The 13372-nt window shown below is 32.7% G+C and overlaps 1 protein-coding gene across 3 annotated transcripts in view; it reads left to right on the top strand.

Annotated features, from left to right (window-relative positions):
• Nucleotides 1-13372, top strand: part of LOC106065426 (hemicentin-1-like) — a 93221-nt gene that overhangs the window by 41143 nt on the left and 38706 nt on the right. For all 3 annotated transcript variants that reach the window (XM_056039861.1, XM_056039862.1, XM_056039863.1), the window contains exons 4-21: nt 254-405; nt 512-634; nt 1389-1560; nt 3673-3897; nt 4593-4777; nt 5462-5679; nt 6402-6523; nt 7060-7243; nt 7739-7830; nt 8326-8592; nt 8826-8950; nt 9063-9207; nt 9522-9704; nt 9968-10063; nt 10268-10540; nt 11282-11566; nt 11983-12255; nt 12898-13176. In XM_056039861.1, the coding sequence (XP_055895836.1) occupies nt 254-405; nt 512-634; nt 1389-1560; nt 3673-3897; nt 4593-4777; nt 5462-5679; nt 6402-6523; nt 7060-7243; nt 7739-7830; nt 8326-8592; nt 8826-8950; nt 9063-9207; nt 9522-9704; nt 9968-10063; nt 10268-10540; nt 11282-11566; nt 11983-12255; nt 12898-13176 (3399 nt within the window). The remainder of the gene's footprint in view (nt 1-253; nt 406-511; nt 635-1388; nt 1561-3672; nt 3898-4592; nt 4778-5461; nt 5680-6401; nt 6524-7059; nt 7244-7738; nt 7831-8325; nt 8593-8825; nt 8951-9062; nt 9208-9521; nt 9705-9967; nt 10064-10267; nt 10541-11281; nt 11567-11982; nt 12256-12897; nt 13177-13372) is intronic.

A 13372-nucleotide genomic window follows, 5' to 3' on the forward strand; every position in this document is an offset into this window, starting at 1 on the left:
AGAACGAATTTGCATTTAAGCAGTTGTTGTGAACAAATTATTGTGATCCCGGGGTAGCTGCATGTGCTTCACATTATCAGCAAGAAGTTTTTCTAGCATTTTTTTCTTTTCTCTACCAACTTTTGCTAATTATCAAAAACGACGCCAGAATCTAACAAAATATATAGGCTAGTTTTATCGATACATTTGTCTATATTTTTCAAGTAAAGTCACAAATTTTACTCTTTTTTTTTTTGTAAATTGAATTTTTCAGGTGACTGTCCAGAAATGAGTATAGGTGCAATCAAAAGGGCGCTGGAAGAATCTCTCCCTTATTCTTTTATTTATGTTTTTACTGATGCTAGAAGTAAGGACTATTATCTCACTGAAGAAGTGTTAGCGCTCATACAGCAAAAGCAGTCACAGGTAGAGACCTTTTCATAAGGCAGTCATTTTTTTTTTAATGTCGATTATCTACATTTCATTATTATTGACATGTTTGATTATTTAATAACCCAAATTCTATTTAAAGGTTGTATTTGTTTTAACTGGGGATTGTGGCAATGTCACTCACAGTGGTTATAGGGCTTACGAAGAAATCGCCGCAACAAGTTCTGGCCAGGTGTTTTTGCTTCAGAAATCCCAAGTGAATCAAGTAAGAATGGATTCTTGTAATTATTATTATTATTGTTATTTACCAAGAAACGAATTAACTAAATTAATAAATATAAAATCCTTCTCTACATTGGACCAATGATTTACAAGTATAATTCTAAGCAGTGCTTTTTTTTTGTGTAAAGAAATAGCTGCCGGTATTCAGTGATGAACTTAACTTTCCACTACTAATAAATTAATAATAAACGTTAAAATACAAACAAAAAAAAAAATAATTTTCCCCACATTGAAAAAGGTGCCGTTACGCCGTACCGGTGCGTATCCATGATAAAAAAAGCACTGGTTCTAAGTGATGAAAAGTTCCTTTTTGTGATTTCATTTTTCATTCTGCTAAATTTGTAAAAATGTAGGTCAATTCATTACTTTAGTTCCTCTTTCAGACCTTGCGATCTATTGGGCAGATGATAAGGTCATCTGTTTTTTAACGAGCAGGGTGTAATGTCAGGTAGCCTACCTATTAGAGTTGGGTGGACTCAGATGCGCTGTAAAAATTCCAAAATTCAAAATCCCAGCCTTCACGGAGATTTGAGCAAAGGGCCACAGGTTGGGAAGCCAAGCACTTAACAACTCAGTCCCCCCCCCCCCGCCCAATTCATTACTACATTCAATATTTTCTATCATTAAGACTATATTTCTCAATATAAATTCGTATAAGTTCGTTGCGTTTTTTTTTTTTTGTCCCCCTAGTTATTTAAATTCCCTCAGTTCTATGTTATTTCTAATTCATTCACCAGGTTCTCAACTTCGTAAGGGTGGCCGTTCAGGCCAGAAAAGTCAATTTACTTTCTGTGAATGAGGATGAAGGTAAAAATCAAGTCTTCAACCTCCCCCTGGATACACTGCTCAAAGAGGTGACTGTTTCTGTCAGTGGAGAGAACCCGGAAATTATTCTCAAAGATCCTGAAGGTTTCTTGTTTCTTAATTCATAGTAAAATGCACGTTTAAAAATTTTTAAAATATATTTTTGAGTTTGTGGAGGCAACCCTTAAGCTTGAGGCCCAGCGCGGAGGCGAATTCTATCTCCATTTCCGTCCCTTAGATGTTCTAGCTCAGTGATGCCCAACCATTTTCGGCCGGCAGGCCAGTTTAATTTCCGACACTCGTGTCGCGGGCCACATCATCGAATAGGTACAAAAAAAGAAATAGAGAATAAACCATTTTAAATAGTTTTATTAGAAACCCGTAGCACTATTTGGCCTACGTACACACGTATGGCTATTATGTAAGATCAGTTTCATCTATTTTATTAGTGAAACGTTTGTCTACTCAATGAAGTGCTTGTAAACATTGTGATCGTCCATAACACTTAATTTCAGAAAAAATGAAAAGTTTCTTCATACACCACGGAGAAGAAATCAATTACCTGCATCGCTCTAAATTTCTCAAGCAGGGATGTCTGGCTTTGTAAGTCAATCAGCGCCTTTTGCAGATCTGTCGTAACAAAATCCTCAGTGGGAATAGAAAACATTTCAAGATCTGCTGCTCTGTCATTTAGTTTTGAATGGAAATTTTTACCTATATCGTCCACTCGTTTTGCAATGTTTTTATTGCTTTTATTACCAGGACTAATTCTGTCAGCACTGCTACAAATCACTTTTTTACGCTTCATTTCTCATAATTTGGGCAACTCTGTAGCTTGCCCTATACCGTGGACACATTTCTTGTCTCTTTTTTTTTTCGTCAGTCGCTCAACTCACTCAACTAGGCGTAACTTAATCTTTTACTTTGATCTCAAACCAACAATGCCTCCATATTTTAAAAAAATGTTTTGTTTTACAAGTACTTTTTGTTATATTTAAAAAAAAAAAAACAGACACATTTCTGTACAAATCATGTTCCCCAAAAGCAAAGATGTGTCCAAAACTTTTCCCGGATGTTTCTACATTCAGAATCTAGTTTTCGTTCCTAAGGCTCTACCATTTCAATGATGCCCAAATATTCAATGGTACGTACTAGTCTCTTTGATACCAAAAGAACGTTACCAAAACTGATGCAGAATTGATGCCCCTGTGTTACACACAAGATGTTAAGAGCACGACTAGCTCAGGACAGCAGCGGAATTATCCAAGAATCTTAAAAAAACGGTCAACAATTGTCAACGAAAAAACAATTAACGTCGTGTTCATTTAAATAAATAATAATATGAAAATTAGAATACACTAGATCAGAATCAAATCTATCCAAAAAAAAAAAAAAAGTTGAGTCCTAACGTAACTAAAATTACATATATATTTTTCAACCTTTATTAAAAATTTCTTCACTTTGTGCCTATGTTTAGGCGGGCCGGATAAAGCCACGTCGCGGGCCGGATCTGGTCCGCGGGCCGTAGTTTGGGCATCACTGTAATCTATAGCTTAATTAATGATAGAATATTCCTACTACAGCTACTACTAGGTCTAGTACTACTGCAGTTTAGACAAAAAAAAAGTAGGCCTATCTCTTAGAAAAAAAAGATACATCTATTTTGCTCATGCCTGGAAGATTCGAACAGAAAAGTTGGATTAAGTTAAACCTTAAGTGGCTTAAAATTAGTCCTCTTTCGAAATCTGTTTCGAAACATCTCATTAAGGCAAAAAATAAAATAAAACAAAAACTTGTTGTTTTGTTGATATCTAAACTACATCGATAACAGTAACACAATATCATTAATTTTGTTAAGACATCCATACAAATTATAATACAGCAGCAGGATAGCATGTTCACATAAATTCGATCTATTATTCTATATAGACTCATCTATAGGCCTATAGGGTTAAAATGGAATCTGGTCATTAATTCAATTAGATCTATTGTTTCCTAAAATAAAATAGAGAATGCATTTGATTGGTCAAGAGGGCTAGGCGCTGGCTCGTTTTGTAGACTCTATATTCCTAGTCTATAGATATACTGTCTATACTCTAGCTAGGCCAACCTATTCACAATGCTTGGCTTCTCTGACTGTACAATGAATGAATGTATGATCTTTAAAAGCATTAAAGTAGGTAAAAAGAACTTGAATTATTCTTATTTGTTTTTCAGGAAAGACTAAAGTACTGGGTAATAAATTCACGGAATTACTGAATCTAAGCAATGTCCGCATAGTAAACATCAAAGAACCGACACCTGGCAACTGGAGACTACGGGTTAGCAGCAGTGGTACACACAGCATTAGAGTTACTGGCCTTAGCAGTGCAGATTTTGTAGCAGGATTTTCAAAGTATCCTACTCGAGATTTTTCAAAAACAAATCTTCGTCCAATTCAAGGTAAGATCTTGACTAATCTAAAGTTGGAATCTAGTTTAGTCTTCAATAGAGTTTAAATGGCCCAAAGTTAAATATATAATATATAGAGTCTAGTCATAATAGATGTAGGTTAAGTTAATGGTTTACTTCTGAGACTGAATCATATCTTCTGAATCATGATATCATCATGATGATCTTCTCACTTCTGATAATCATTGATAATCATAATGCTAATGATGTAAATGTAACTATCATTAGTATCATTACTATCATACTTCAATTTTTTTTTACTTGTATTATTAAATACTATTAGTATTAGTATATTAGTAGATCTAAGTATTATCTCTAATAATACTAATATTTGCCATTATTTGGGGAGTTTGCTAATAGATTAGTAATAGTAGTCTAGTATAATAGTAATAGTTAATAGAAGCCTAATATCATATAGATCTATGATCAGAAAATGAGGGATGTAATTCAAGTTTCATTGTTTGTTTCACAAAAATGACAATAGATTTAGTCTGTTAAACCATACATGAATCATGATGATGATCTATCAACCGTCTTTCTCCATTCTTCTCTGCCTTGGATAAAATACTTTATATATATTATGATATATATCTAGATCTAGACCAGATAGATCTATATGATATAGTGATAATCAAGAAATAAACCTAATTAATGAATCTTGCTAACTTTCTTATTTACTAATTTAGGAATAGCTACGAATATATTAGTCAACTCAACTGGACTTGAAGAGCCATCAATTTTGAATGAGCTAGAGCTAGTGGATCTGAAAGGGAAAACATTGGTTAAATTTCCCCTGACTCAAGATCCAGACATTCAAACCTTGTATAATGTCAGCTCATTTGTTCCACCTGATAAATATTTCTATATCAAGGTAAGTATAACTTTCTTATACAAGTTCATATTAGATAAGGCTGACTTCGTTTTACAATTTCTTCTTTTTTTTCTTTTCATCTGCATCTAATACATAATCATCTCAAATGTGTCAGGTTGTTAAATAAGTGTTGTTTTTTTTTGCTTAAGAAGCTTGACATTTTGTTTGGATTTGAGTTAGTGTTCCAAGTCTGGCAAAAATAAGATATCATTTACAATTTGTTGCCATAATTTTAAATTTAGTTTGTATTAATTTTGCTATATACAAGTCACCTGTTTGATTCACTCAGAGTTATAGCACATATATTGTAATGATTAGCTATAGATCTATATATAGGATATAGGATAAAAAAGAAGCAACATATAGGCATATTCTGAAACCACTACATTTGTTCTTGAAAAACAACTTCAAAAATGATCTACTACATAATTCAAACCTGCACATTTACATTAGCAAATAGGTTGAAGAAACCCGTTACAAAGGAAAGCAATTTAGAAAGGTATTTGAACTAAAAACCACTGATCAGTTTATCTCTAAGAGGAAAACAAAATAGAGGTGGCATATATTTACAGGTGCAAAGCAATGGAAACCAGATGTCAATTATTAACATAGGTATATTTTCAGTATTTATTTAACTTTTTAATAAGATATACATGTTTTAAACTTCTAGAGGATTTCTTGCAGGTAACAGGCACTGATGACGCTGGATATGTTTTACAAAGAACAACACCAACTGCCATCAGTCCTCTTAAGGCCAAGTCTCCCAAAGTGGTTATGCAAGCGACCACACATGCCTTCTATGACTCTACTGTTACACTGGTGTGTCAAGTGCACAGCTATGTGCCTTACAGAGTTCAATGGTCGTATAATGGGAAGCAGCAAGGCTATGATTTATTCTATGAGTAAGTTTGAATTCAGTACTTATTTAATTGTATGTTTTTCAGTCATGTATAGTTCGTTAATTAGTGGATCTGTACGGTAAAGTCACTTTGTTTTGTGCTGCCTGTAAAAACACATTGAATATAATATGTGCCCATCACCTGAGTCAGACTTAAAAATAGGTGCATTGTCTACCTCTTATCTTCTGAAAGCAATATGTTTTGTTTTTAAAATAAAATCATATACAAAATTTGAGTCATGTATAGTCAGTCATGCATAGTTATATTGCTGTATATTGATTAAAAGACATGTAATAAAAAGGGAAATAATCAAACAAATTTATTCCATTTATATATAATGTTTTGGTATTATTATTATTTTTTTAAAGTTAATTATCTGTTTATGGGTAAACTTCTACTTATGGTATTCAGAAAAAATGCACTTTTTAAAAATAATACGTATTTGGTATGCACAACCAAATTTAATAGGCATTTGGCATTATTACATGAGTTATTTAATTTATATGAATGAATCCTGCTAACTGCAATCTGGTAATACAAGTTCTTCATTATTTTATTTTAAATCAAGCTAACTTTTATCTCAATATGAAAGAATACGATTAAATAAAATCCAAAGATTTACATATGTTCACCAAAAGACTTAGGAATGACATTCTTTTTTGTATACAGAACAACTATTTTGATTAAGTCTTACTTATGTTCTCTGTCTTTTTTTTTATCCTTAGAGATCCAACCAATGTTACACTGGAGATACCCAATGCCAGTAGTCTGGTTGAAGGAGAATACCATTGTAATGTCAGTAATTCAGCAGGTTACCACTCAGCCTCAACATACTTAGATGTCAGTGGTAAGTTTAAACATTGACTTGAGTTGCTTTCAGTAGTCAAAAACTCAACTACTTAAACTTAATTGTGATAAAAAAAGAACTGAAATGGTCTGTTCAATTAACTATGAGGTGAAGGCTGCTGCTGTAAGACCAAGGATCGGCTGGTCCATTTTTTTTTATCCCCTTCCTCCTCTAGGTTGTACCCAATAAAACTTTTGCTAAATGAGTTTGTAAGGATGCACTCTGAGGTACACACTTTGATTTATGTCTTTAATGTCATTAAAATCAGTTTACAATTAAATACACATTAATTAAGCTAGATAATGGTTTATCACAGTAAATAATTATAATTATGATAAGTACAATACAATAAAGTTAGTAAACCTTAGAATAACTGACTTAAAAAAAAACTAATACAAAAACTTAACTGACTGCTTAAAAAACCAACTAGTTCATGACAAAAATAAATACGATATTTATTTCTTATATTTTTTGACTTAAATAGAAATACATTATGAATTTCATTAATCAAATTGCAACATCTGTTTGAATTTCAGATCCACCACCAGCCATTGTAACACCAGAGAATGTCACAGTGATGCCAGGAGAGATTGCAATCTTGTCATGTATTGTCATCAGCACTGTGCCCTACAACCTGACCTGGAGACATGGCTCTCATTTTGGACAGCTATCATTAGATCCTAGGATACGGATATATAATAATGATTCAATGATTATTTAGTAAGTAATCATAAAGGTGTCAATGCTAAAATGTTTAGTATGTACCAGAAATTGAAAGTTTAAAATCTATGTTTTTATAGCAGTGGAAGATATTTTAATTACATTAAAATAACTGCATCTTTACCACTGAATTAAATTGATTGCAACATATATAATGATTACTATGAATGTTTTTAAGCTTGTAGATCTGTACAAAATGTAGAATTGTAACACCAATATTTGAGTGTCTTATTTGGACTAGTTTAGATTAAAGCAGCTACTAACTGAATCCAAGCTCTTTGATTTTGAATTCAAAGCCCCCAAAATTTTTTTCTATCAAAGTGTTCTGATCATTAAAAGATGAAAAAAACTTTTGGATACTTATTGTCTATCAAAGTCAGTTGAATTAAGTGATAAATTATTTTTATGGATGAAATATTACTTAAGTATAGTTGTTGTTTTTATAAATATTAATGTTGAAGTTTAATGATAAGCTTACTTGTCATTTCCAACCAGTAATGTAGATCGACATGATGAAGGAACATACAGCTGTACTGCACAGAATGAAGGGGGATCTTCAACAGAAACATTAGTTGTTCGATTAAAAGGTTTGTAAATATTGTAGCTCAAATTCTCAAAACCAAATCTGTGATCAAGATTTATGAAAATCACAACCTCCATTTGTATGTGTTGCTTAAAAAAAAATTCAAAAATGTAAATAATGAAAAAGAAGAATCCCAGTTCAACAAAATTATAAGGTCTAAGTACTGGGAACTTCTCAAATACTAAAGAATGGAATATAGCTAATTTCAATTAGAGCAAAGCAATCAAATTATCTCCAACTAAGCTAGAAAAAAATATAAAAGAATTATTTTATTTCTAGAGAGAATCCATCAACCTTACCTCACATTTTCAAAATAAAAAGTCTGTGCTGTTTGACCTAATCTTAAGACACCAACAACTAGTTAAAAAGGCAAATAATAGTGTATGCTATCTTCTTTTAATTTTATTTTCTCTGGGAAATCACTTATGAACATTTCATTATTATTGTTATTTAAATTTGTACTCATCTTCATTATTTTTAAATGGTAATATTGTTTCAGTCAAACCTGTGGCTCAGATATTCCCAAGAGAACAAACTTTTGTTGCTGGCTCTTCCAAAAACTTTACCTGCATAGCTGGAGGCTATCCTGAACCAACGTTTCTCTGGCAGCAAGATAATGAAATAATGCCCTCTGGTGGCCGAGTCCATATTGAAGGCGGCTACTTGGTGTTGAAAAACTTAAAGCCATCTGATGAGGGAGAATATGAGTGTGTTGCTTCTAACTCAGCTGGGTCCCATTCTGTCAAAACGAGGCTGATTTATATTGGTAATTGAGAACTAATCATTATATTATTATTATATAACTTTAAGTTATATTTGATTTGAAACTAGAAGCTTTATAAATGATTATAAATTAAATTTTTTGCTAATTATTGACAAAATGGTCTTGTGAGAAAATCTATTTCTGATTGAGTTAAAAAAAATTTTGCATTTACAAAACAAATCTTTGCCTAATTTTTTCCTGCTTTAAATTAATATACTCAAGGACAATTTTTACAGAGGCTCCTCATGTAAGAGAAATTGATAAAAAACTTCTGGTCGCTGTTGGTGATGATGCCAGATTAAGCTGTGTAGCTGATGGTATACCACCACCTAATACCACTTGGTACAGATCTGATATAATGGTATTTCAAATTTCTGTTTCAAACAATTGCTATGCTCTATAGTAGATAAGCCAATTGTCTTATACTTGGTCATGTAAACTTAATATCTTATGTCTTTTTTATTTTATTTTAGCTTCAACCTGCCTACAATGTTGAGGTGACAAGAAGTGGTCAGCTAGTAATTGCAGATGTTGTGGACTCTGATGCAGGGACATACCGCTGTGTAGTACAGAATGAGGCTGGTTCAGATTCTGCAGAACTGACACTTGAAGTTGGCTGTAGGTTGTTGCCAGTCTAGCAGTAATTTGTTTTCACATTTGAATATTTATTAAAATTTAAAAACTGATCAATAATAAAAAATGTGGACTTTACTAATTTTCATCCTCATTTATGCAATATCCCATAATCCTTACACATAATTATTATTAAAATAGTTATAGTCAGATTATAATACAGATTCTTGGATTCTTATATTATATTGATAAAAAGAGGATGTTTTTTACTTTTGTTCTTATGATTTTATCTTGAACTTCTTCTTAGACTGTCAAATATGTATATTAGTAGTTATGATAATCTGAAATGTCATTTCCAGCCCCTCCAGAAATAACACTACCCCCAGAGAACACTGGTATAGACATCGAGAGCAATGGCTCCTTATTATGTCAGGCCATTGGTAGGCCAACTCCTAAATTAAGCTGGAGAAGGAAAGATGGCCGACCTATTGACTTTAATGGAAGATTTAAACAAACTCAACCTGGACTGCTGGAGATCACAAGTAAACTATGACATTATCTCTTTTTTAATTTCATCAGTTTGTTTAATGCTATATTAAGTAATTTACTTCTGATGTTATAATAATAATAATAATAATAATCTTTTTTATTCATAAGGAAATGTGTCTTATAATTTGTGCATTACACCAAACAAAACATTATAACTATAGAAAACCAACTATACATTCAGACCAGATTCACTTATAATTGAAGTGTAATACATTGTTTAATTGTCTAAGAAGTATTTGTACTCTATGTATTTCAGATATCCAACAGGGTGATGAAGGTTACTACACCTGTGTGGCTCAGAATCCCTTTGATACAGCTGAATTTGATGCTTATGTCTCTGTCACAGGAATAGGTAAAATATTAGAAACTTTTAGTTTATTTTAGTGGTGCAATTGTTGAAAATTTTAGCTATTTGTTTTAGTACTTTTAAGAGATATTATGTAATAATTTTTTTTTCATGTATTTAAATATTTTTTTATTTCAATTTACTGAAAAAAAAAATAAATTTATAGACCATTTGTATTTAGGACTAGAGTTTTCTATTTGACTATTTCAGTGCGCCCTCTGATAGCGTATACATCTCCATTTGTCAAAGCTATCATTGGAGAAAATGCAGAGTTAGAATGTATTGTAATGCTAGGTAAACCTAAACCTAAACTCAACTGGCTACGTAATGGACAGTTGTTGAGAGAATCTGACCGAGTTAGACTGAGAGAACCTGGACGTATAATTATCACAAATGTCCAAGAGGATGACAAAGGAGATTACTTATGTATGGCTAGTAACATTGGTGGAAATGAAACATACAATGTCAATTTAGATGTTTTAGGTAAGTCATCATGAATTTCAAATGTGACTTCCTTTCAAAAAGTCATTTTATTTTTTTTGATTAGTCATCAGTATGAATGTTTCTAAGCTACACCAGTCGAAAGACTCTAAATTATGTTTTAATAACCATTTATAGTTGACATAAATTCTTGCCCTTTCTATTTTGTATGATAAAACAAAAGATGGTAGTCTCAACTAATACATTTTATATAAATTTAGAAAGATCCTGATGATACTTTACTGATGAAAACAATTAGCCTCTTTTGTTCCCTATTAGATGTTCTTGCTTAAGCTACCCTAAATCTTATTTCACATCTGAATCTTTGGATATGTCAGGAAAACTGATGATTATTTTTAGAGAGATTGTAATGGAACCTGAATAAAATGGCACACAAGTTGCAAACATTTTTTACACTGCTTTGTATTTAAACTTGCTCTTCCACTTGAACATTGTCCACTGCCTTATTTGTGTTCGAAATTTTAAGATAAGAATGTAGCAACACCTAGGAAGAGGAACTTGAAAATGAAAAGTGAAACATAAAGTTTGTTGAGTCAAAGAAAAACTGATGTGTGTATGTAATAGGTAGATAGATAGATAACAAGCAGTTATAATATAAATTTATGTGCAGCCCTATTTTATTTGCAGATATCATTTTTACAATTTTTAAAAAAGCTATTGACGAAGTGAATAGCAATTAAAACAAAGATAATCACATTACTGTTTCTTTATACTTATGGACAGTGCCACCCAGACTGCTAGAGGATGAGGAGAACCTTCAGACTAACTTCTCTGTGACTCAAGGCAAAACTATTGTTCTTCCATGTAACGTGGATGCACACCCACCTGCATCTTTCTCCTGGTTCAAGGGGGGCAGTCCAATTTCATTTGCAGACATCAGGTATTACATAAGGAATGATGGGGCCCTGGAGATCTTCAGTGTTGATTCCCAGGACACAGCCCAATACAAGTGTGTAGCCTCTAATGTGGCTGGGGAGATGGAGAAAAATATCAATCTCTTTGTTGAAGGTAGGGGTAAAATTGTTAACATTGATATTTTGGATGAGTGTAATGGTCCATTCTTGATGTGGTCCTTTTTTTTTACACACATTACATCCATCTTTCCTCCCCCAAAAATATTTGTGTTTACCTTAAGTAGTTTTGAAGTGATAATTTTATTTTTAAAACCATTAGTTTGTGCCATTGACAATGTCATTAGTCTTTTTTAAATTCTCTATTATGTTACCTTTTTAAAATTATGTCAGTTCAAAGTATACAAAGTATCAGCAGAATATTAGTGTATATAACAATGTTATTTTGACCAGCTTCCCTTAATTTCTTTGTCTTTCCTTGACCCTGACCCAATCTTAGTCAACTGTCATATGTTGTCTTTATTTTCATCTGATGACCTGCAGGAAAAACTTGGTTTAAATTTTTTTTTTTAGTTCCTCCTCAGATAGCTGGTGATTTAGAAGAGGCTTTTGAAATCAATCAAGGCGAGTCTATTCTCCTGCCATGTCAGGTGACTGGAATACCCAAACCTGTTGTCACATGGAAACAAAACTTGCTGCCCTTGAACCCTGATGGTGTGAGAGTTCAGATCCAGAGCAATGGTTTGTACATAAGCAGTGCAGAGACCTCTGACAAAGCTATGTATGAGTGTTGGGCATCCAATGTGGCAGGGGATGCCTACAAAGCTATCACTCTTCAGGTGTTTAGTAAGTATATTTCTTGATGTATAAATCTTAATGTTGGAAGATGTAGACTACAATTAGTGGCAAAGGTTTCACAGCAGTAAATGTTAGAATACCATGTTTGTTTATTTTACATGTTTTGGATGCTCCTTCAGATTTGAAGATAATTACATCCTCCCCAAGGACAGCAGGGTACCTGGTACCATCAATGCCATCGAACAACAGTCCAGAGCATATACTATATGACCAATCAGTCAACCTAGTCATTGTAATGTACCTGAATGTTGGAATAATTCTTTGGATAGATATTTGACCTCCAACTGGGCTCTGAATTCCATTAAATACTTTTGGTGTCAGAAACAATTCCTCTTTTCAAATACTCTAGTAACTTACATTTCTAATAGTTTTGAAGTTAAAACATTTTAACAAACAATTTTAAGAAGGGCTGACTTTATTATTTCATGTTTTCATTTATATTATATCATTTAACTGATCAAAGACAATATTGGTTTAAAACTTGGTGTCTTTTCCCCTCTTTTAATGGATTGTTAAATTACTCATGTTTGTAATAAGACATGCTGAGATAACTCATTAAAAAAATATTTCCCTTTACTATTTCTTAAACTTCATTCTAATGTATGACTATCATTTAAATGCATCCTCCAGCTTTGCCAACCATAGAGCCTGGGCCCACTGAGGTAACAGTACTGTATGGTCAGCCAGCTGTGTTAGAGTGTGAGTCTGATGGCACCCCTCGACCATTGGTTCTCTGGAAGAAAGAAGGAGTCATTCTGGATGCTAAAGATGATGACAAAGGGTACAGCTTGTCTCCCAAAGGATCTCTGACCATCAACTCTGTAGATCTAAGTGATGGGGGCTCCTACACGTGTAGTGCCACAAATCCTGCTGGCTTTGCTTCCAGAGATGTCTCCTTAATAGTGCATGGTAAGTTCACATTATTTTATTTCATGGGATCTTGGCACCTTTGTTAGTGATTCTTAATCATATAATTCCTTACAAACTGTCTTGAAAATTTTGAAAAATCTGAATCAAAAGATTCCCATGGATAAAGAGAAGTAGTAGTCAGTAGTCTATAAAATATGAAACACAGTTTTAAAACATGATCTAATGCAAAGGTTCT

The sequence above is a fragment of the Biomphalaria glabrata genome, chromosome 9 (genome assembly GCF_947242115.1).
Source record: "Biomphalaria glabrata chromosome 9, xgBioGlab47.1, whole genome shotgun sequence".
Lineage (NCBI taxonomy): Eukaryota > Metazoa > Mollusca > Gastropoda > Planorbidae > Biomphalaria > Biomphalaria glabrata.